At 36.7% G+C, this 24,469-nt stretch overlaps 1 protein-coding gene across 1 annotated transcript in view; it reads right to left on the bottom strand.

The window, feature by feature from the left end:
• LOC139150396 (uncharacterized) overlaps nucleotides 1–22,309 on the bottom strand; it is a 28,297-nt gene extending 5,988 nt beyond the window's left edge. The window contains exons 1-17 of the mRNA XM_070722740.1: nucleotides 22,131–22,309; nucleotides 13,414–16,592; nucleotides 12,906–13,056; nucleotides 12,222–12,378; nucleotides 11,630–11,844; nucleotides 10,691–11,222; nucleotides 9,781–9,921; nucleotides 8,526–8,701; nucleotides 7,599–7,956; nucleotides 6,919–7,110; nucleotides 6,087–6,245; nucleotides 5,367–5,538; nucleotides 4,403–4,746; nucleotides 3,654–3,861; nucleotides 2,339–3,211; nucleotides 1,002–1,270; nucleotides 314–511 (exon numbers count right to left, since the gene is read on the bottom strand). Of these exons, the coding sequence (XP_070578841.1) occupies nucleotides 314–511; nucleotides 1,002–1,270; nucleotides 2,339–3,211; nucleotides 3,654–3,861; nucleotides 4,403–4,746; nucleotides 5,367–5,538; nucleotides 6,087–6,245; nucleotides 6,919–7,110; nucleotides 7,599–7,956; nucleotides 8,526–8,701; nucleotides 9,781–9,921; nucleotides 10,691–11,222; nucleotides 11,630–11,844; nucleotides 12,222–12,378; nucleotides 12,906–13,056; nucleotides 13,414–16,586 (7,318 nt within the window). The 5' untranslated portion in view covers nucleotides 16,587–16,592; nucleotides 22,131–22,309. The remainder of the gene's footprint in view (nucleotides 1–313; nucleotides 512–1,001; nucleotides 1,271–2,338; nucleotides 3,212–3,653; nucleotides 3,862–4,402; nucleotides 4,747–5,366; nucleotides 5,539–6,086; nucleotides 6,246–6,918; nucleotides 7,111–7,598; nucleotides 7,957–8,525; nucleotides 8,702–9,780; nucleotides 9,922–10,690; nucleotides 11,223–11,629; nucleotides 11,845–12,221; nucleotides 12,379–12,905; nucleotides 13,057–13,413; nucleotides 16,593–22,130) is intronic.
• Nucleotides 22,310–24,469: the final 2,160 nt, after the last annotated feature.

Genomic DNA, 24,469 nt, shown 5'->3' on the forward strand with positions numbered 1-24,469 from the left:
GCGAAAACTCATTTTCATTTGTAACATATCAAAATTTTTTTACACAATATCAAGTTTTTGTAGAAGTATGTTGTTAGCAACACTGTAGTAATCATATACACAAATGACTGCATGGGACTTGCATCTAATATACTGTAGTGAAAAGCTGTGCTCTTCAACTTAAAATACAGTTTATTTAAATCACAAACAACTTAGTATAGATATATGTTGCCTTATAAGTTTCAATACTTTTAATTTCCAACTAACAATATTACACTACTATATTGTACTAGCTATATCTTGCCAGCCTCAAGACCATATTTATATACTTTACCTTGTGATAACCTTTCAGGATCGGGTGCACAGTCTGAGACACACAGATTGTCTACTGTGTAGGTATTACCCAGTATTTCCACATACTGTGTCTCAGTGATATACTTTGTGTAGTTGGTAAATAGATAGTCCAGTTGTTCATCAGACATGGCAAGCATGTTGGCCTGGTATACCACGCTACCACAGAATATCTTGGAGTCTACAGGCAATACAAACATTTTGGAAAGCTCACATCCATTGGGAACTTGTAATCAAGTTGTGATGAAGTATTTGTGATTTTCAACAGCACTTACAACTTTCTGTGCAATTTTTTTTTTCAGAGAAAGAAAATTCACTTTCAACAATATACAAGAAGATAGCCTTAGTTATTAAACATCAAATGTACAGTGTAAAAATTTCATTTGATTTTGCTGACCTGATACTGGTTTACCATAATATCACTGTACAGCATGGTGGCAATGGACACTTGAAAAATATTGTTTAATCTGTGAAGTAGCATTCAAAGAATCTTTGTATTCTATTATGTCATGTACTAGGGTGAAATTTTTACTGTTCTTCCCTGAGATGTTTGAGAGTTTCTTAGTACATCAATATCTAAGAAAATGTGGTATTTTCAGAAGAATTCTGATGACAAAACTGTTTGAAAAGAGTCAGAAAAAGAAAACCAAAACCACGGACCAACTCTTTACCTTGTAAATAGACTGGAGTAAATCCACACTGACACCCTGCCTCAACACCATCTACAATCTCATTTATCAAAGCCTGTATATATCTGTCATCAGACATCCACACTTCACAATCAGCATCCACAAGTCTCATTTGAATGCCTTGAGAGTAGGCATGGCTGGGACAGTTGTTCTCATAACCAGGGCTAGGGTAGGACAATGCATACACAGCGGAGGTCCTTCTGTCACAGCAAGTACATCTGTTGATGGATTCGTCCTGAGTCTCATGCCATCTGTAATACAGTATGCCAGATTCAATTCAGTGTGAAACTTTAAAATGACATTGATTCTTCAATTATTTCAAAATATCATAAAAGAGCTTAATTGACATTCATATGCAATAGGGACACACAAGGTCATACAGATTGAGACACATTTACACTATATCTGCCGTATTGCAGTCATCATTACCCTCTATTCTCATCAACTTTTAATTTCCTTTCAATCACCAAATCACTGATATTATGATATCAATATAACAGATTGCAACTTGTTCTGTTTTCTCATCCAAATATGTACGATTCAACAGTTCAATTCAACTACTGGTACAATTCAACCATCGAGCATCCTGCAGCTAGCTGGACAAGCTAAAATCTTGAGATGGGCCTGTGTTCTGAAACTAAATGACTATCAATTTAGTCATGAGTTAAGTGCAGTACTTTACGATCATAGCTCTGATGTTGATTTTTCTATCGTTAATGCGAATGACTTCATAATAAGTAATTTTTGCAAATCATAAAAAGTAAACCACTGGCAATGTTTTCTTTTAAATAACATTGAAAGAACAATTATTCCTCGATTTAAAAAACCCTGAAATTAAAGTACAACCAGTAATCCTTAGAACATTCTTTATCCCTGTATGCTAGGATTGAATTTAAATAAAGCTTTAGACAAGCTTCAATGGAATCATTTTCATGCAAATTAATTATACAAGCTTTTGCTGTAACATTACCTAGGAATTCACCTTAAATGCAACATGTAACAGTCAACACTTTTATAACTGGAAAATATTTCTGCAAGAGCTATAGTTCCAAGGATGAAGAAAATATTAATTTTTATTCCTGCACCTTGACAATGGTGTTAAATTCTAGGTGTTTCACATTTACCGGTATATTGACTTCACTCCTCTGTCAAAAATTTCAAGTTATTTTAAAATGCTGGTCACTTGCATTTCTGACCAATGAGTGAAAATAAAGACAAACACTCCAAGGTATTTGTTGCATGTGTTGTAGCCATGGAAACCTTTGTGTCACTCAGCAAAAATAAGAATATTACGGAAAATCATCAGAATCTTCACCTACTTGTCATTTTCCACAAATATATCACTGTTTGGAGTCAAGACATCAAGGAGTGCCTGGCTTGTTTTGCTTTCATCATTGGTATAAACCAGAGCATCTATTAAGTTTTTGTTGGTGACAGGAGTGCCATTAGGAAAATCTGTCATGCTGGCTTTGTAGACAGCCACTGCATCGGCTCCATTCTGGATAATTCCAGAGTCCTGATCCGGTAATGTGACTTGTGGGGGAGGATTCAAACTGACTGAGCCAATCACAAGGAAACCCTGGCTATTTAACTTTTGTCCTTCCAATCCAATGGTGTAGTAAGAAGTTGGTGGATTCAGGTTACCGTTATACAAGACCACGACCATTTCACTGAGATCAAGTCCTGCTGGTCCGTACAGCTCTATGAACTCACTGATGTCGTAGCTGGGATTGTCAGGGTTGACTTCATTGATGACTGCTTCAGGTACAGTTGGAGGAACTGTGGTGATAGTAGTCACAGGAGGTGGTGGTGTGTACACACCTTCAGTACAGTTATTTGACTCTCTGGGAGACGGAACACCAAGTCCAAATAGAGAAGCCTTCAGTGGTTCACAACAGATGCAGCGGCTTATACTCTCATCACCTTCCATGAAGTCACCATTCTCATCAACCTGATGTTGCCCAGGCAACAGGGCATCCACAAGAGAGGTATCCGTATTGTCAGTTGTTCCATAGACAAGTGCGTCCATAAGGTTTTCCTGGGTTGGTAGAGTACCATCAGGGAAGTTTCTGGGATCATCCCGGTACAAAGCTATGGCATCTGCACCATTCTGAAGGAAACCATTGTCAGCACTGACTATAATGTCCACATAGTCAGATACTCCTTCAGAACCAATGATAAAATACCCATCACTGAAAATTGACAAAATTGAGAATTACTTTGGATCTCCAACAAAAAACTATCTTTTGAGTATGAAACATGGCATTTTCTCGGAAGTACTTGATTGGGTGTTCATCAAATTAAGAATCAAAAAACTTTCAAAACTTTTAGTGACTACTGTAGAGTTGCATTGGCTTACACAGTAATCTTTCTAGTTCTGTGTCTGTGGAGCCCTGTTGTGTCTTAATGCAGCCATGACTGTTATCAAGCAATATGATTTACTAGTCATTTACTGAAAGTTCAAATTTTCTTTGACATCAACAACATTACATGGAAATTAGTACAAAATTGTCTATCAATTGGCAGAATTAATAGAAAATCTTCTAAACTTATTTATTTTGACAATTCTTACAACGCAATAGATTCTTGTTAACACGTGAAAATGACCATGACTTCACTGTCTAATGAACTTACCTGTCTGTTCTGTAGTTCTGCAATGGAATGGTGCTGTAGGATTTATCATTGTCCTGTCCATTGAATAGTACTATAATTAGTGAATCAAGGGATGTATAGCCTCTGCCACCATCATATAACTCTATGAATTCTTTCTCATCAACACCAGGTTGGTCAACATTCAACTCATTGATCACAATAGCAGATAAAGTACAGTTGTTGGCCATTCCTGTGAAATGAAAAATCAAACCCAACTGGCAGCAAGTTGCTAATTTTCCACTGTATTTGAGCATTGAATGCGAAGCTCAAGACTTTTGAAGTTTCATGCCCGCCACTGTTATCTCACTTGTTGTAACCAGCAGACAATGAACAGCTTACAGATGGAGTTCTACAGGTGCAGCGCCCTCAATATAAAATAACTGTTGACTTTGTTTTTTTACACTCAACCAAAACCTATCCAGGATGAATGGTCAAGATTACACACAAGTCTTTCAAGGAAGATTTATTTGAAGACTAAATTTACCAAGTAACACTTATTGTTTATGATCTAGTGTTCATCATCATAATTCACTTTTAACTCCATCAGAGTTTATTTCAATTTCCAACACTATCGGGCGCACTCACTTCATAAGAGGGTGGCACTGTAACCATTGACTAGCTAGTTGTGACTTTACAACATGTGTTACATAAGTAAAGAAGCCATACCACTATCATTGTGAACTGCTCACACACAAAAACCAACATGTTTGTTAACAGTGTTCAGTTCTTACCTGGGGTGGGTTGAGACACTATGTATGCAAATAAATTCACCACATCATTTGAAAGACACCTTGACAGTGATTCATCTGTACTGAGATGACCATCATTCTCGTTCACTTGGATCTGTCCTGGTGTCAGGATTGCTATAAGACTGTCATCCTGATCATCATTGGTTCCATAGATGATACAATCCACCATGTTATCACTGGTTGCCATGGTACCACGGGGGAAGTCAGCAATGTTGGCATTGTATAAGACTGCAGCATCAGGACCATTCTGCAGAAAGTTGAAGTCAACTACAACATCTGGAGACACATTGTCACTACCAATGACAAAGAAACCATCACTATTTGTCCTGCAAATAAAGAAATGTTGAGTGTATGGTACATTTTAATTGATTTGAACTGTAAGCGATGCATTTCCGAGATAACAGACACCGATAGCTTGGGTCAATATTGATTAGTAGATTATTTAATGACTGCATTTAAAGGTATGGAACAATTCAAGGTGACTATTATTAATTTACTAGTACATAGATGGACTTTGATACACTACTACTAAGCTGGACTGCCTTGTTTACTGACAATATGTCATAATCTATAAAGATTAACACATGCTCTGTTGTAAATGTCTGTGGCAACACTTGGCAACACATTACGAGTGACCTGGCCACTCTAATTTTTAACTTCAATACAATTTCCAAGGTAGACATTGTATGATTTCATAGTTCTGCGCACCGACTGTTTGAATTTCACTCATGTGTATTAATTATTCATCCATCTTGACTATAAGTGTTGAGCAACATTATGCATGGCATTTACAATGCACCCTCCCGAAGAGTATGATCTTCCCATCCTAGATCCATTTTAACGACGTTCCTATAATCTTCCTAACTGTAACCAGTGAGATTGATTTCAAAGTACAGTATACTCACCTGTAACCAGTGAGATTAATTTCAAAGTACCGTACACTCACCTGTAACCAGTGAGATCCATTTCATAGTATGATTTATCATCATCAGCACCATTGAAGAACACCAGTATGAGACCATCTAATGGTGTATTACCAACGCCTTTGTCATACAACTCAATGAATTCATGAGTGTCAGTTTCTGGACTGTCAGCATTCATTTCATTGATTATTATGTCTGCAGAGAAAATTCATATATTTCATATGTTTTGTCATTTCAGAAAACATTCCAGTCACTGCAAAGTTTGACATATCTCATAAAAACTTTTTTAGTGTTATTCTGAACAGACATTAACTGTTTGTCCTTCCATTGTAGTATAAATTTTGTCCAGATATTTGGATTTTAAACTAGGCACAGCACTGTATTCCTTTGAGTGCTGTAATTATTCCCAACAAAATTTTAGTGTAACATTTTATTAATTTTTATGAATTTTTATGTAATTCTTTTGATAATTTTGGACTAAATGGACATAACTATTCAATAGCTACAGTTTTTGATCAAAATTTTTGGGAAAATATGAAAAAATAATTGGCTGGATCTGAAAAAAAAATTGGAAGGGTTTATATTTTATAAAAGTGACAAAATTGACTTTAGCACTCAAAGGGTTAATCACTCTACACAGACATGAAAGACACAAGTAAAATATTGACTAACGAACAAAACAGAAAGAGCACAGCTTGTCTGATAATTTCTTCAAACAACACACACTACTTTAAACAGCTTACCTTCGGCCTTAGGAGGGGGACTTGGACAAGAGTTATTGGATTTTGGAGTTGGAGATGCTAACTTATAGCTTGATGTATCAAATCGCATGTTGCCATTGCAACGGCTAATACTTTGATCATTTCCAGAAAGATCTGTGGTATCTTTGACCTGTCTTCCTCCTGTTGATGAACAATGAATGTATTTACTAAGATCACAATTAAGCCAGTTCACTGAAAATTCATTACGCAGCAGGAATACACATGAAACTCAGGCATCTACATTAATTTTCTACTTCCAAAACCTACAGTTGACCAGTACTGAATGAGTGATAGCAGATGCGTAGACAGACACATCAATGTTTAACTTGTAACAGCAACAATTACCGGTGACTTTCTGGGATTGTCTAATTTGTCAGGACTGTTTCAATGAAACAAGGAATTTATTTACAATTATTGTAAACTTTTTTTTTTATGATAAAGGCTTAAAGATCCTAGTAGAATTCTTTTCCATCAATCATAAACAAATGTAATTGAAGATTACAAGTACTAACTTATTAACATTTCTGTTAAGTTTCATAGGAATTCACAGGAGTGTCTGTGCACTTACTCTGAACTACTGGTGATGATAGTAATGTTGGGTGTGATAGTGTTTATATAGGATGATATGACCATCTCTTTTTGACACATATAGTTCAACGGACTTTTGACACTACCTAACACACATATCATGAACGTTACAAGATATATTAATCGATGCAAGAAATTTAACAATGTACATTTTGTAAAATGAGCCAAATTATATTTAAAGGAGAAAGCAAATTGTGCATTGGTCTTAATAAACCAAACAACAGACCTGGTGTAAGTGTGTTCAGTAAAACTTGATCCACATTGTCGTTGTTACTATAGACTATAGCATCTAATAAGCTGACATCAGTGACTGGTGTACTGTACGGAAACGCTGTGGCCGGAGCACGATGGATGGCTATGGCATCTGGTCCATCCTGTAGGAAACCACCACTTCCTGAGTCAAGTACAATATCTGCAGCTGTGAGAGAGATTAAATTCCAGGTTAAAGTAGGTACTGTGATAAGCCTTGTGTCAGGTCGGTGATTATATAACAGAGGAAAGACAGGTGTTGGGGTTAAGAAGGGAGAATATACCTCAATACTAACACGTAAAATACACAATTTCTAAGACGAAACCAGTTTTCTCCCTGATGCTGCTAATGACAAGTGGATACTGCAAGGCTGCTGCTGCTGGACTTTAGGGTGAATTGAACCAAGCTACAATCAACCTACAGATATTAGTGCTTGAACTTAGACTAAGTCCCCCACAAGGGAGCAGTAAAGCATACAAACTTTAAGTAACCAGAAAGTACAAGACTCAGGTAAAAGACAAAAAATAAATGTGAGTAAAGTTTCATAGCAGGGTGGGAAAGTGTAGGTGGCAGCAAGGACTTGCTCTTGCTACGGTGACAGGACATGAATGACCTCTGATTGAGGCTGGTTGAAATTTTGAAGCTGATGCTCTTACCTGGCAGTACATTAGCAGATCCAATGACAAGATAACCATCAGCATTGGTAGTGAAGCCATCAAGGTCAACAGCAATGTACGAACTGTCAAAGCCATCACCATTGTACATTACAAGAGTGATGTAAGACAACAATGTATTGCCTCTACCTCCATCATACAACTCTACAAATTCCATGTCATCATCTCCGTCCTGATCTGGATTGATTTCATTGATGATGATGTCACTATCATACACTGGACACTTATTGAGAGATCCAGGAGTCAGAACACCTGCCACGTATGCATTAGAATCAAGTCTATTACTGGACAGACATCTACTGATGGTATTGCTTCCTGTCTGTACATCATCAGAATTCACCTGTTGGTATAGCGTCAGAAAGTCTAATTACAGAGGAACAAAAACATTTTATAACTTTTCAATTGATTGTAAATTCTCTTCCTTCTGTACCTAATAAGGATGAAGGTCTTTCAAGTTATTAATTTTTGGTGATGTTTCTGCAGATAATTATTTAAAGGACCAGTAGCAGTAACTTTTGATGATTTTTTTCACTATTTTTGGTTTGTATTTCAATCACAAGTTCTTGTTCCATCCCAAAAGCATGTTGAAATTCCTACCATTTAGCCTATCAGCACAGCATCTATAAATATAGAATGAACTGTTATTGTACATATTGTAATTCTAATCTGTGCCATGTCTTTGAAAAACATTATTAGGCGCCAAGTTTACCCCTGATTTTACATTTTTAGATGAGTATCAAGTTGATATGAAACAGTATTGAATGTTAAGAATATTATAAAGTTGGGCATTCTGAATGTTAATGAAAGTTCAATAACTTTTGACAACCTTGAGGATTGAAAGACTGTACCGGTACATGGTGGTCACTTGAGAGATATACCAGTAGCACAATATTTTCTGAATTTACTCACCTGTTTAGCACCTTGGGAACCGAGCAATTCTTCAGCCAGACTATCAGCAGAGTTTCCTTGTTGACTGTACACCACTGCATCTACAATGTTTTCTGCTGTCGCTGATGTATCATTGGGGAATTGTAATGCGGCGGCTTTGTACACAGCAACACCACCATTCACCATGGGTAGGAAATCTGAAGATAATGACAAAATAAAATGAGGTTAATTTGTACGAAAATACTGCAAAGGATGCACAAAGACAGAAGTGCAGTACATCAGTATAATGCCCATAACAAAGTGGAGGGACATGTGCGGCACAAAAAGTGTCAAATTTAAATACTGAGCATTGAAATTGAGCATTGATGTATTTATGATGATGACATTGGCTCATTGATTTCAGGAGATGTTGACACAGAAGGGAGAAGACCATCATACATAATCAAGAAGTTGAAATTGTATCAATTTATGCTTATCTGGGTTCTATTTTTGATGATAAATTAAAATGGGATTATAACACTGATGCCATGGTGAAAAAGGGTCAGCAGCGCTTATACTTTCTCAGAAAACTGGATTCATTATAGTTGATAGAAATATTTTATCCCTATTTTATAAAACATTCATTGAAAATGTTTTAACTTTTCCTTTATTTGTTGAATGCATAATTTGTCTGTTAAAAATAAAAACTCATTAGATAAGATCGTTTCAATATGCTCCAACATAAAATCGGTACTCCTGAGAGAAATTTCTCTGTTTTTATAACCAGCAGGTGCTCCGGAAGGCTCACTCTATAATATCATGTACAACCAACGTTTTATCTTCAGAGTTTGTTGTACTTCCTTCCGGTCAGCGTTTTCAGTCCCCGGCTTGCATGTCAAATCGGCGCAAACATTGTTTTATTCCAACCGCAGTGCGGCTTTTAAATGAAAAGAAATGATGTCAAGCTTTTTGTCCAGTGTCTGTCTGTTGTTTGTTTTTATTTATTTCTCTTTTGTAGATTTCTTGTTCGTGTGTGTAAGTTTTCTCAGTCACCATTTCAGTTGCCCAGAGTTTGGGATGAATAAAGTATTGATTGATTGATTGATTTTGTCACTTTTTTTATTGAAACAAACTCAAAAAGCTAGTTTCTGGAGCTCTCTCTCCTCATGTTGCTTGGTCAGAAGCATCTTGCATAATGAATGTTGCCGCCATCTTTCTCTTTTTTATCTCCCACCCACCCCTTTAAGTCCTTCACCAGGGTGTTGGAAAGTCTTGTTACATTTGGAGCTTATCTCACCTTGATCTACTGCCATTCCAGGCTGAACACTGCTGTCTGATCCTATCACAAAGTATCCTTGCTGATTGGTTGTGTAACCAGTCAAATCAAAGGTAATGATTGACAGATCATTATCATTGTAGACCACAATAATATAGCCGTCTGGAAAATTGGTAATAAATCAGTATTTTTAGTCAGACACATATATGTATTTTCACTAATCCTTACAACTTTGCTCTGATACATTTATCATCTTTTGTGGTAGACTAAAATGTTCATATGAAGCTATTATATACATGGTTCTATGATCAAATATAACTTCAATAATTTGACAGACATGTCAATACCAAACCTCAATTTACCATTATACTGCTTGTTGTTTACTCCCAAATATATCAGTAATTTGCACATTTACAGAGTAGTATTCTCACAGTGATAATTATCAGAGAATTAGGGTTTCAAAAAACCTGACAATCTTGGAAGAAGTCAGGTTGAATTATCTACACTTGAAATCCTTAAACAAAGCCTCATTGGTACATCAGCTAGACAAACAACAATTAATCACTGTTCATATTACAGAATATTTCTAAATCCCGAGGTAGAGCAGCATGAGTCCTCCTTGATTTTCACTTTGGGCACATAACAACAGGTTGAAATCCAATGGGAGACACTTCATAGGGTTGTACCGGTATGTGTGCATTTAGAGCCACAAAACAGGGGTGAGCAAATCCTACAGTCAAAGTTTATCAGCTAGTATTTTACAGTAAGGCCAGCAGTGTTTTGCTTGTACAAGCTGTGGTGGCTTATTGAATTTCAGCTGGCGACTGTGAGCTAGTCATTTTCCAAGGGATCTGAAAATGATTTGATTATCCCTTATGAAATATTCTTACATTTACTAATACAGTTGATAAACATATGTGTATGCACCTACCAAGAAGGGCCTCTCCATATCCATTGTCCCAAACTTCTATCAAATTTTTATTTTGAACCAATCCAACTTCATTGATGCTGAGTGTAATGTTACCACTCAGTGGACAGATGTTCTTTATCTTAGGTGACAGATGGGACACCACGATACTGACTTCATCATCAACACTGCAGCGATTAATGGATTCATCACCATCATGAAATCGATCATCTTCAATGACTTGTTGCCCGTCTGGTGTCAATATATCAACCAATGACTGTGCAGGTGGGTCATTCTCTGTGGTATAAACAATCGCATCGATCAAACTCTCATTTGTAGCAAATACGCCATTTGGAAAATCAGACACACTTCCGAGGTATACGGCCACAGCATCTGGACCATTCTGTATGAATCCATCGGCTGGTGCATTTATGATCAGATCTGGGATGACTGACACTTGATTTGAGCCAATCAGGAAGAGGCCATTGTTATCTGTGCGATGACCGTCAATTCCAATTGAATAGTACGACAGGTCAGTTTTGCCGTTGTACAACACCTAATGAAACAAAAAAAATATTGCATCTGAAGATTCAATAATATTGTATGGTATTAGGTGTATTGAGCATTTATAATTGACAAATTGTCATCTAATCAACAACCAGGATAGCACTGTGAAAAGAGAAAGCTAGGAACAAAATTGACTGAGTACATTCCATACCATACAAACAGTTCTAGTTTCTGTATTTGCAGCAGGAAATATATCATTTGTAAAAACTTCATTGTAATAATAAAGTCAAACCTACTTTACATGTGCTTTCACCCGGTAACAATAGACTTCAAATATTGATAACATGGTCACAAAATTATATCCAATGAAAAGTTTCCTATTGCTTGAAGTAAACCCACAAAATTTGTGATTGACAAAGATGATATAGATGCAATATTCAGTTTGATTTAACTTACCACTACGAGATTATTGAGAGGAAAACCAGTCCTGTCAAGACTTTGTATCTCAATATATTCAGCTTTATCTGATCCAGCCTGGTCTACGTTGATTTCACTGATCACAAGTGGTGGTAATGGACATGAGTTGATGACACCAGGTGATGGGTGTCCCGGTGTAAATGCCATCAAGTCAATGGCATTATTGGAATAACATCTTATAATGGACTCATCACCTATCCAAGGAATAAAATACATTTCATGAGTCCAAATAGTTACTTTGTTGATGACATTTCTTTTGAATGTCATTCGAAAGTACGAACCACATGTAAAATAACTATTCTAATTGTGACAATGTATCAATTGACTAGTGATACACATTCACCGTTCGGTTCAAAATGGCTACTCCATCAAAGGTGAGAATATCTCACTCACTTTCATTCATTTAATTTCCGGATAAAAACAGTCAAAACAGATCACGGACTAACCATTCATTTCAATTTTTATTTCACAATAACCTTATTCAGTTAAGCATATCGAATGTAAATCAACAATAAACTGAATTCAATGATACAGGTACTAATGCAGAAGTCAAATTCAATATAGAGTATACCTGGCTGATGATCCCAATCTTCATTAATTTGATCCTGTCCTGGTGATAGGACATCTAACAATTCTTGATCTCTTTTATCATTTGTTCCATACACAATGGCATCAATTAAACCAATGTCAGTCACATAGGTACCTCTTGGAAAGTCAGATGACTTGCCCTGCATATCAAGGAAACAAATGACGTAAAACAAAAACATAAACAAAACACTTTCAGACCTACACTTTCCACACTACACACGACTTAATACCTTTACGAAGTGCACTTGACATAGCTTTTATGCTGCCCATCTGTGTATGTTAAGCATTTGTATGTACCAGTACATTGTAACTAGCAACTGACCTTGTCCATTTTTTTCAAAGAGAAAACTTTCTGCTGACAGTGAACATCAACACAAAGTTGACAGATTGAAATGTCTTTCAAAATACTTTACAATTGAAATAGGTAGAGTATGGCATTTATGAATACTTAATTAATACAAATTCTTCATTTCGAAAAATCACCCTGGAAGGTTCAGTGCTTTTGGTTTTTGAGGAAGATCACTTTCATTATATATAGTATTGGGAAAAATTCAAAGTAGCTATGCATGAAATGATTGCAAGTAGCTCTACCAACTCTATGAACAAAAATGCTCTCAATAAATTTTCAGGCACACTATTTGACAAAGTCAATACATTATGGTGATACCTTGTGCAAGGCCACTGCATCAGGACCATTTTGAATCCAAGACTGTTCACTGACCACCACATCTGGTGTTGGAGTAATCATTGATGACCCTAATGTGAACAAACCATTCTCATTGGTCTGGTAGCCCGACAAATCAATTGTCTTGTACGATCTGTACCAGGAAGACAGTTACAAGATCTATGATTGGCTATGATGACAGTGATAGATACTTGTTTGCTTCATAACATTTGTTGAGATCAGAATTCATAGAGAAAGATGTTCTTGATTGACAGAAAGATGCATAATTCATGCTCTTACAGTGATGAGAGACTAGTAACATGCAAACAATTGAAGTCTCCATATTTTGTCAATTCTTGTATGTTTTAAAAAGACCATAAAAATCTGTGCATAAAAGAGCATATCCACTGTTAACATTAATTATGTTAAGCATATTAAAAAGTTATCATTTTACAATAAAGGTCACAGGCTTTTTTGACAATAACTTGTAAGAGATCTGTTCAACTTTTACCTGTCATCTCCTCCACTGTAAAGAACCAATACAATGCCATCTAATGAAACAGACTTGTATGGACTTCCAATCTCTATGAATTCATGCATATCATCCCCTTCTTGGTCAGCGTTGACTTCATAGATTCTCAGCAAATCTTGCAGCACAGGCAAGGTTTCAGTCACAGTTTCATTGTTACGTGTACAACTAACACTGAGTGCACGGGGAGTGACTGGAGCTAAGCCATAAACAGATGAATTCAGCGCTTGGCAGCATTCGCATCTACTGATGCTGTGGTCTTCGGGTTTGAAGTTACTGTTCTCATTCACTTGATGTTGTCCAGGTAGAAGTGCGTCCAACAATTCCAAATCTGGGTTGTCATTGGTGCCATACACAACTGCATCAATGAGATTTAAATCTGTCACTGGTGTGCTTGTAGGGAATTGCTGGGGTGGGGCCAGATGTAGAGCCACCGCATCAGGACCATTCTGGATAAATCCCTGTGGATTATAAGGAACCTTGATTTCAGGGTCAAGTTCACTGTCTACATCTGCCGCAATGATCAGGTAACCATCTGCATCAGTACTGTATCCAGTACAATCTATAGTAAGGTATGACACATCACCATTTCCATTGTAGAAAACAACCAAGACACCATCCAGGCTTTGATAACCTATGCCACCATCAAAAAGTTCAATGAACTCATAATTGTGGACTGACTGACCAGAAAAAGCTACATTGACTTCGTTAATCCTGACGGCTGGTAGAGTGCAATTGTTGTCACTACGCGGAGTGGCAGATGTTTGAAGGAATGAAGAAATCTGCACTGGATGCCATCCTCTGCAGCGACTGAAGGATCCCTCCTCTTGTGAGATTGTTTCATCTTCAACAAGCACATCTTGACCTGTTGTGAGTGTTGTGGTGAGAGGGTGGTTGTCGAAATTTCCATCCACTGATGAATAGACCAAGGCATCAACAAGGTCTTTGTTTGTCACTGATGTGCCCGGTGCAACATTGGAAGCTGGTGTGTAATACAAAGCTATGGCATTGATTCCATCCTTCTTGATGAGATCAGGCAAGACTAAGATGTCAGGGGTCCACTCTGACTGGCTGGTACCAATACCAAAATAGCCATTTTCACTGGTTTTGTAACCATTCAGATCGTAATGCAAGTAGACAGTACTTGTTACCCCATCATACAGAGCTATGACCAACCCATCTAGAATGGTATCACCAACTCCACCATCATAGAGTTCAATAAACTGAGCCGATGCATCCACATCAAATTCATTGATGACTATGTTGGGTTGCAGTGTTGGATCAAGAGTTGGAAGAGCTGGGCTTGGCGAAGACAGGGTGAGATTACAGACATTGGTGGCACCTGGCGTTGGCACTGTGAGAGCAAACTGTGACAACTTCAAAGGATCTGTACCAGTGCAGCGACTCAGGCTTTCATCTTCAGCAAGATGGGCACTATCTTCATGGAGAGTATCTTCACCAGGTGTTAGCACATCTGTCAGTGTGTCATCATGTTGACCACCGTTGTCATAAACTATAGCATCGATCAATCCAGTGTTGGTGACACTCATACCAATGGTGTAGCTTGCAGGATTGCCATAGTACAAGGCAACAGCATCTTCGCCGTTTTGAATTGATATGCTGCCATCAAGAATTAGGTCTGGAGTTGGGATAATATTGCTTGATCCTACAACAAAGTGGCCTCTTGCTGGAATGGTTTGATCATTTGGTAATGCTATCACAGCATAGGCTGTGTCACTGCTGCCTGTGTAGAAAACAAGAACATAATTCTGCAGCTGCACTTGATAATTTTCGGTGTTGAATAGTTCAACAAATTCTTGGTCATCAGTTCCAGGGTTATCGGCATTGAGTTCGTTGATTACAATAGGCGATGTCACAGGTATTGATGGAGTTGTTGACTGGGAAATACTGGTTTGTTGTGATGACGTAGTAGATATCACTGCTGTAGGGTATGGAAAACTGCAGTTGTTGTCTGAGCCAGGTGTTATTGGACCTAGCCAGTACTGAGAAAGAATTCTTGGATCTGTACCAGTGCATCGACCAAGAGACTCATCAGGAAAATCATAAAAATAATCATCTTCATGCAGTGTCAGTTCTCCTGGAGTTAAAATGTTTGTAAGGCTGTCAGAATGGTCTCCATTGTTGTCATAAACTATGGCATCTACCAAGTTATCTGTCGTCACTGTCATACCAACTGTGTACAGTGATGGACTACCATAGTACAAAGCAACAGCATCAACTCCATTTTGTAAGATGTGTTCATCACCTGGTAATAGTCTGTCTGGCATTGGATCAACCAATGCTGATCCAATAACATAATAGCCATTGGCACCAATACTTCCATTCAATGCTATCACCATGTAAGCTCTATTGGCATCATTTCCATTGTAGAATACTAAAACATAGTTGTCAAGATTGACTATGGAGTCTGCTGTGTTGTAGAGTTCAATGAATTCTGCCTGATCTGTTCCTGGGTTGTCAGCATTCAATTCATTCAAGATCACTGTTTTGGGAACGCAGTTGTTGCTACTTCCTGGTGTGTGAGGAGTCAGCAGGAATTGTGACAGCGTCAATGGATCTGTTCCGGCACATCGACTCAAAGACTCATCCACATCATCTCCACCGGAATCTTCATGTAGAGTCCTTTGTCCTGGAGTCAGGACATCTATCAGTTTGCTGTCGTCATGGTCACCACCTTTGTCATAAACAATAGCATCCACAAGACTGTCATTGGTCACACTCATACCAATGCTAAACTTAGAAGTGTCACCATAATACAGAGCTACAGCATCAATGCCATTTTGTATTATGTTTGTATCCCCTAGAAGAACATCTGGTGTTGGAACAACATTGGATGAACCAATCAAATAGAAGCCCTTGGCAGCTATACTTGAACTGCTACTAAACGTGATGACATCATAGGCAGTTTCTCCGTTTCCATTGTAGAGAACCACAACATAGTTTTCTAATGAGACGGTTTGGTCAGCTGTGTTGAAGAGTTCAATGTACTCCTTGGCATCAGTGCTGGGATTGTCAGCATTCAGTTCATTAAGAAGTACACTTGCATGACTGGTGAGAGGTCCTAGCAATGTAAGTCCAAAGATCACCAAAGTTACCATCTCTGAAACTTTTGGAAACTTGTTTGTGAGTCCCATCTTGACCTTGAAACAAAAAGGATTAAAAACATTCAACTTATACTGACTAGATCATTAAACCATGTCTTGTAGTTGTTTACACTATGTGTAACATTTCCCATTGTGGAAAGAAACACACATTTACAGGAAAAATGTATTGGTGACAAAACAATGTAAAATGTACTAGTGACAATGCAATGTGAAATGTACGGGTGACAAACAGTGATACATGTAATAGTGATAAACAGTGTTAAACGTACTAGTGACAAAATGTTGAATGTACTGGTGGTAAAACAATCTTTACATGAACTATATGACCAGTGATATTCAGTACCTTTGCAGATGACAAGGCAGTAACGCTTATTTCAAACAGTTGTGCACAGACAAAATACCATTAGATACTGGCAATGTGAGTTCAGTTCTGGATGAGATTGTGCAAACAGTAATACTCCCCTAAAACAATTTTGAAATAGTTCCTTTCAATTGGATTCATTAATTATCACTGACACGTATCAACTTGGTTTTATCAAGCTTGATGCTGTCACATAGCTTTCACAGCTGTTGAGAGATGATCCTTCAATAGCTAAATCCATGTGCGCATACAATGAAAGTTTCAATATGCAACTTTATATTTATTTCTGGTGCATTAAACTTATTAAAGGGCCAGTACTATGCTTACTTTCAATATTTTTCACTATTTATGTTTTAAATATCAACTATACACATAAATTCTTGTTCTACTCCCCAAAGCATGTTGATATACACAGTATTCAGCTTGTCAACTCAGCCTGTGCATGTGTAAAATGCTTTGGTATTGTTGACAAGTGAATTCTGTTCCAGACTTAAATTCAAGTGTAAACAATAACAGTACATTTTACACAATATACATGTCACTTGACAAACTAACAGTTGATGTTTGAACATTCTTTTGGAAGTAGGACAAAAACCTGCTATTAACATGCAAAATAAAAATAATGAGAAAATCATTAAAAGTTTGAGTTCCTTGCCCTTTAAGTTAATATTAATTCATTCATGTGGTTAAAAATTCAGAATGATTTTGTCAGTCGAAATCTGGTAAATCAATTGTAATTGTCTCAGTTTTATTGTCTTCATTACAAATGCACATTATTTCCTATAGTCTCATGTTGGTGAACTTTTGGAACTGTATATTCCAAGGCATATTTTACTGCCAAAGTAAAAGGCAAAAGTGTTTTTTATTTGACATGTAAACTTGGAAGCTAGCTGCAGGAATAAATGTAGAATTATGAAAACAATATTGCCCAGGGGATGTTAATTGCTCTGAACTGCTTGCCAGTGCATGAAAAGTTGAAAACTTTCAATGCACACAAAGAGCGTATACAACTTACAAGTAATGTTCAAAACACAAAGCTAACACACTGCCTAGCATACACGTGTAGGTACGTTCCAATCTGTTCTGATTTCAAGATGTTGACATTTATTAGTTGACTCAATATACCCCTTCATTCTTTCAGTATTGCTTTCAATTTAAAGTTTCACCACCTACTTTCCATGTGACCAAATCTATTTAAATGAAACTTGGCAATACACTCTAGCAATCAATTCAATCATATTTTTGCGAACTCATCTAATCTTTTAATCTGTAAAGCTTGCTCAATCATCATAAATTATGATTCAGGACAGTCAACTAATGTCAAATATTTCATGGTGTGTATAGGATGACCTATATAAACTTTTGATTGTAGATGGAAATTAATTTCCATACAATGGTGAATGATCAGGCTGGTAGAAAATATAGGAGGAGCAATGTAATCATAGAGATTGTACATATGGTAAGTGCATGGGTACATGCAGGTATTACCGTACGTACCAAGTTCTAGTAATAAGTTCTAGTAATATCTGTATATATATATATATATATATATATATATATATATATATATATATATATATATATATATATATATATATATATATATATATATATATATATATATATATATATATATATGTATAGCGCAGCAATGATTTGAAAAATATATTTTACGTAATTAACAGTTACCAAATCATAAACTTACCACATATCAAAGTTTTTAAGATACACTTTTTTAATCAGGTTTACTGTTCTTTACATGGATCATTATATACTATCACACATACACTCTAAGTACATATACACGTCACATGTCACATGATGTGAAACAATTACTTGATAGCAATAAACCTCTGCCATCATTAATATTAAATACAATAGTTCTAATCAAGCAATAGTTAATCCCCCAATGAGTATGAGTACAATGTGTGTTGTATACATACACAGCACTTATGTGTTTATGGCATTAAAAAATTGTTGTCTCCATAGTTTTAGCACCAAAAAAGGAAGAAAGCAGAATCAAATACTGCGCATTTGTCATCAGATGGAAATTCAGCACCTGGGACTGTGCATTGTTGATGGGAAAAATGCACAGTATACCCATTTGGCTAGTGCAGTGGAATTGATGCAGACAATAACACTGACCCACTGAAAACAACATGAAAACAGCAAAAGGAAATTTCCACACAAGCAGAAGCTGAGTCAGCATGATGACGATGATACAATGAATTTTACAGTGCATATGTGATACTATGTACTCATTTCAATATTTTATGGTAGGTAATTAGGGGTACTGTATGTCTTTTTTTATTTACTTTTTCAAGCACACTGTGAAAAGAGGCCAATAAAGCTATTAAATCTAGCTTGACGTGAATGAGGATGTGTGTTTTTGTTTTTAAGATTTTTTTCAAATCTCATCATGTCATCACAATTTGACAAGATGCGGTATGTTAATATTGAAGGCTGTTCACTAAATGCTGACAATGTTAGACGGAGGTGTTAGTCATCTGACCAGAGCTTTATGTCTTCTTGTAGGAATTATCCACAATGCATGAAGGTAAACACATGTAGACCAATGAAGTTATCGCCCCTGGGCCAGTGTTTTCACAATGATAGTGAAACAGGGTGAGGTCAAGTTAGTATATCATTGTTCTTGTGTTCAGGCTTTTGACATCAATAGATATTGACTTTGATAATCTACTGATAAGAATGGTACCTAACTGTCATCAACATGCCCTAACACATGATTGGCCCATTCAGTCCACATGACATGCATGACATAGAAGTCAGTGAGTAATTTGCATAACAAAAGTATAACTGTAATGTACCTATCACCAGGCATGGACACTCCATGGCTGTGTTCATGGCAACGGCATGTTAGGTTTTTTACTAAACCTGGATACACTGTGATTCAATTTGGTATCAAAGTTACACAAACCTACTGAATTTCATAGGATACAAACAACATAGCATCAGCAAAAATCCTGCCCCTATTTGATAATTGATATGTGACTAGACTCACTCAAGTCTGTAAAATTGTACAATTACAGTCAACTTCTGCATCATCAAAATCCAAATGAGGGAACATAATATTACCATTGTAGAAATGATTTGAAACATTTGTTGTGTATAAGTCAGAATTTGCAAACATCTGAACATTTCTGGGAAGCTACAAACCAACTTCCACAGAAAAAATATGATTATTTTCTGAAATTTTATCTGGAAAAATTCAGATTTATCTCGCAATTTGAGGCAAAATTACTGATTTTATTGATTTTATTGTAACATGCAATTGATCCTAAATTTGTAGAACATCCCTAGCAAAATCTGCACACCAAATTTCAAGTATAGGCCTACTAAGACACGTTTTCTTCTTAATAATTTTAATTTGCACTATTTATAAATAGCATATACTCTATTATTCATTGATTAAGCCATTCACATAAACAAGTGGTACTTAAGATTTTGAGAAAAAGTGGCACCACCATAAAGTTTCAGGTTTCAATTCAATATTGTTGTAATACTTTTGTGTGCATATTTATTCATTTCAATTTTTAAAATGAGGATCGTTTGCTGATTATTACTCTATAGACATTTTGATTTCGTCAGTAAAAACAAATGTAGTGTAGAATAAATTAAAACTGAATAACAAAGTGTTTTTATGTCTTTTTTTTAATTTACTGATTAAATAAAAATGTAAAGAAAAAGAATGACTACCGAAAGTTGGGTCAAATCTATACAAACATGACTGTGAAAGGATGCCTTACTGCCTGAATAAACACCCACCATGGAACAATGTCTACTTTTAATATGGTACAAAGCCAAATTAGTGTTCTTTACCCTCGTAAACCGCAGCATATTTCAAAATTACATTGAAAAATAGTTTTGCATCATATTCAATTAAAGACTGCTACTTATACTGAAAAAATAATTGTTGAGAAGTGTTTTGTCACTACTCGAGGGAAAATTATCTGGTAAAATACTAAATGCTAAACTATATTTTGAAGAGATAGTGATGGGGAAGAAATTTCAGTCCTTTCTCATAAGGCTCAGCGAAACACACTTTTGAGAAGAGTTTAATTTAATGAGCTGTGCATCTTTGTGGGTCGAGTTCAGTTCAACAAAATCAACATGTATGACCATGATGACAGGTCACTTAACTTTCATGACAAGTGTCACTATGGCCTTTTAAAAAGTGATTTGTGGCTGTCATGTACATGAAAGTATGTCTTTGAGATTAACACTAAATAAACTCTGTGTAGCAATGCAAGCCTGGGACTGGGAGAGCCCCACTTTTGATCCTGTGATATTTATGAACTCCTCAGTTTGAAAAGTCCTTAACTTCTTGTCACCTTTGATCAAACACTTGTCACTTTTATATGCAAACACTGACATTAGTTGATACAAGCTGGAAAGAATAAACGTGCACGTTATTTAGGAGATAAGGTTGATGTTGGACTGCCCTGAAGAATTCGCAAATAAACTTAAAGAATTGAACATATTGGTGACAATGAATAATTACATCATCAATGATGAAAGTTTCATATGATACATGCTTTCTGTTTGCAGTAAATAATTGTAAAATAATGGTGATAGTAATAATGACAACTTGCTAGCTATTGGTAACTTTGCCATATAAAGCTTGTGTACTGCTGATACATGTAGAATTGCATCGCTCATTGCAAAAATCTTCGCTGATATTGCAAACGTTACCTTTGATCTTCTACCCTCGTACTCGTACTCGTTGGCCCTTTTATAATAGCAGTATTATGTGGTTCCAAAGACTATCCTAAATTTGCAAATCTATAGGTGCATTATTTTGTGAGTCGCCGATTGAGCATTAACCCGAACGACAAATCTTGTAAATTGGGTTTGACATCGTGTCAGTTGACATAAAACGTAAATTGCGTAACAAATACTCATAAACGTTAACTTGACGGAGGTCATCCGTGAAGTGTGTGCCATGTGTAATGTCCGATTCCGGTTCAAACATCCGTTCTTTAATATCATCAAATAAACAGCAAAAACTACATATATACTGAATGATCATTTCTCAGGGTGAAAGCATAGACACTGTAACTTTGAGATGAAAATAATTTTCCCGCTTAAAAAGGGGGTATGCATCGGCATAAAAGTTCACTTCACTACTGTGGCCCCATACAGCACACATCGACAAGGCATGGGGTCCAAAATATATGTTCACTTCAACTTACCGAATGATGCGTAAGGATAGATGTGCGAGTCTGACAAATAACAATGAAATCAAACACTTTGATATGTTCCTCCTCAAGTATCAAAACATCGATTTGAATCTGCCGTGCACCAATTCACTTTGCAGATGTGGTTTCTTCAGCCATGGGAGTACTTGAGCTGAGCAAACTTTCTGCGCCTGGCTCCTTCACTTGACCCCCTAAGTTATTGTGTGTCTGGTAGCAACGGTAACCTTTCACCCACTGCCGTCGATCCATCCATCCAGGTTTCAGCAAGTTTCTTCTGCACGGTATAGGCCGACAACGCGCACGCGGCAGACACGCTAACCTAACATTGGTAACAGTGACAGACAAGCAATCATAGGCCTAAGCGTTTTACACCTAAATGTACTTATTCAACGTATTTTGAACAAAATTAAAATTTAGAGAGGAAAACAATAGTTGTTCGTATTACTGCCATCCCGCCGCTACCATTAGAAGAAATCCCTCTCCCCGCGCTCATCCGCCAAGAAAGCGCTTTAAGCTGTGTCCACAAAAAACGGGGGGGGGGAGGCTGGAGGAATTCAGGGGGGACTCGAAAATTTATGGGGTAGTAGAGGGGGACTTGAAAGTTTTGCTTTGTCTATAGGGAGGACCTGAAAAATTTTTGGTTCCCTTTTACTTTTTACATTTTCCGATTCCAAGGTTTGGTAGGTAATTAAATGAATACCATTTTAATGTAACTAAATTGTTCTAATCATACAAAATCTAGAACTATTTTGTCACATTTCATGACTTTTATCTCTAAAAAATCCAAACATCTAAACAAATTGTCGTAAAAAATCAAACTTAGGCCTTGGTAACAGGGCAGAATCGAAGCTGCGACTGTTGATGATTTTTGCAATATTTGTACGCATAGGCCTATACCATCCACAGTTACTTGCTGTCTCCCTACAGCATGCTGAAACACACAATATTCAGTTTGTCGACAAAGCCTGTATATGTAAATATGTATAGGGTAATAAGTTAATTAGAGTCCAGACTGACAGTCATTTGTCAATGATACAAATGCATGGTACGCATACACAGGCTGTGTTAGCAAGCTGAATACTGGACAGTTCAACATGTTGTAGGGAGTCGAACAAGAATGGAATTATTTATTTTTAACCAAATTTGCCAAAATTTCAGAGATTAAAACGTTTATGTGATGGACCTTCCAGTATTGTCAATTTTGAGTAGCATCTAAATCATCATATATGTCTTGTACTTTAGAAAGAAATTTTGAGTAGGTCACTGTGCTCAGTTTTTTACAATTTGGCAATCAGTCACAATTCGCAGACTCTCTCATGATCTTCATTTTGTGTGCTCTTCAGGAGGTGCAATTGACCTGGCCAGAGTTGGATTAACTCAAGGTGGCTTAGACTGATAAATCCAAAAATTCCATTGACGCCTTAAAAATGAATCAATTTAAGAACTTGCCTTAGGAATACGACTCTACAAACTGCTAATAACAGGTACAGCGTTGAACATCTGCGAGCAGAACTGCGCGATACATGTTTATTTTTTCTGCGCGCACATCCCTTGCCAGTGATAGTTTGGGGGACTTGAAAAATTTTGATCATATATGGGGGATTTGAAATTTTTTTGAGGGTATTGTGGGGGATCAGAAAAAAATTTCAATCGCGAATTCTCCAGCCCCCCCCCCCACGTTATTTGTGAACGCAGCCTCATACAGAACAGCTTTGTTTGACTCTCTCGACGTTTTCTTATGATATCATACCTGTACACAGCCATACTGACAGTGGTATATAAGCTTTAAGTACCACTTCTTTGCATATAGATATCCGTACCTTCTTGGACAAGAAATCCTACAGATTTTAATACTGAACACAGTAGGCCTAAAAGGCCTATTTAAAAGCAATTGCCATAAATCATGGCTTACATTTTCGCGATCGTCCTGTACTATTTGAATATTTTCTGACGGAGCCGCGGAGGAAATGTGTTGCGAAGTCACAACTACGACCGTCTTTCCTAGTCTCTCTCATTTCTATTTTCCATCGTGACCATTTTCAGAAACTGAATATGCACAACTCGAATTAAGAATCAATTAGCGAACATAATAAAGACCAAAACGGATTTTGGCAGCCTTCAGAAAAAGGAACAGAGAAATAATTACGTCAAATTAACTATATAACCAAGGCCTCGTCACATGCGAAATATAGCGATGCACTCGAACATGCAACCAGAAAAGTGACTTTGACTATACAACATGTCAACACATATAATCATTCGATCAATACAATCTATCAAGTTTAACATCAAGCAACTGAGGTCGGAACAGCTACTCTCACCATGGTTAATCA

Source organism: Ptychodera flava, chromosome 14 (assembly GCF_041260155.1).
Source record: "Ptychodera flava strain L36383 chromosome 14, AS_Pfla_20210202, whole genome shotgun sequence".
Taxonomy (NCBI): Eukaryota; Metazoa; Hemichordata; class Enteropneusta; family Ptychoderidae; genus Ptychodera; species Ptychodera flava.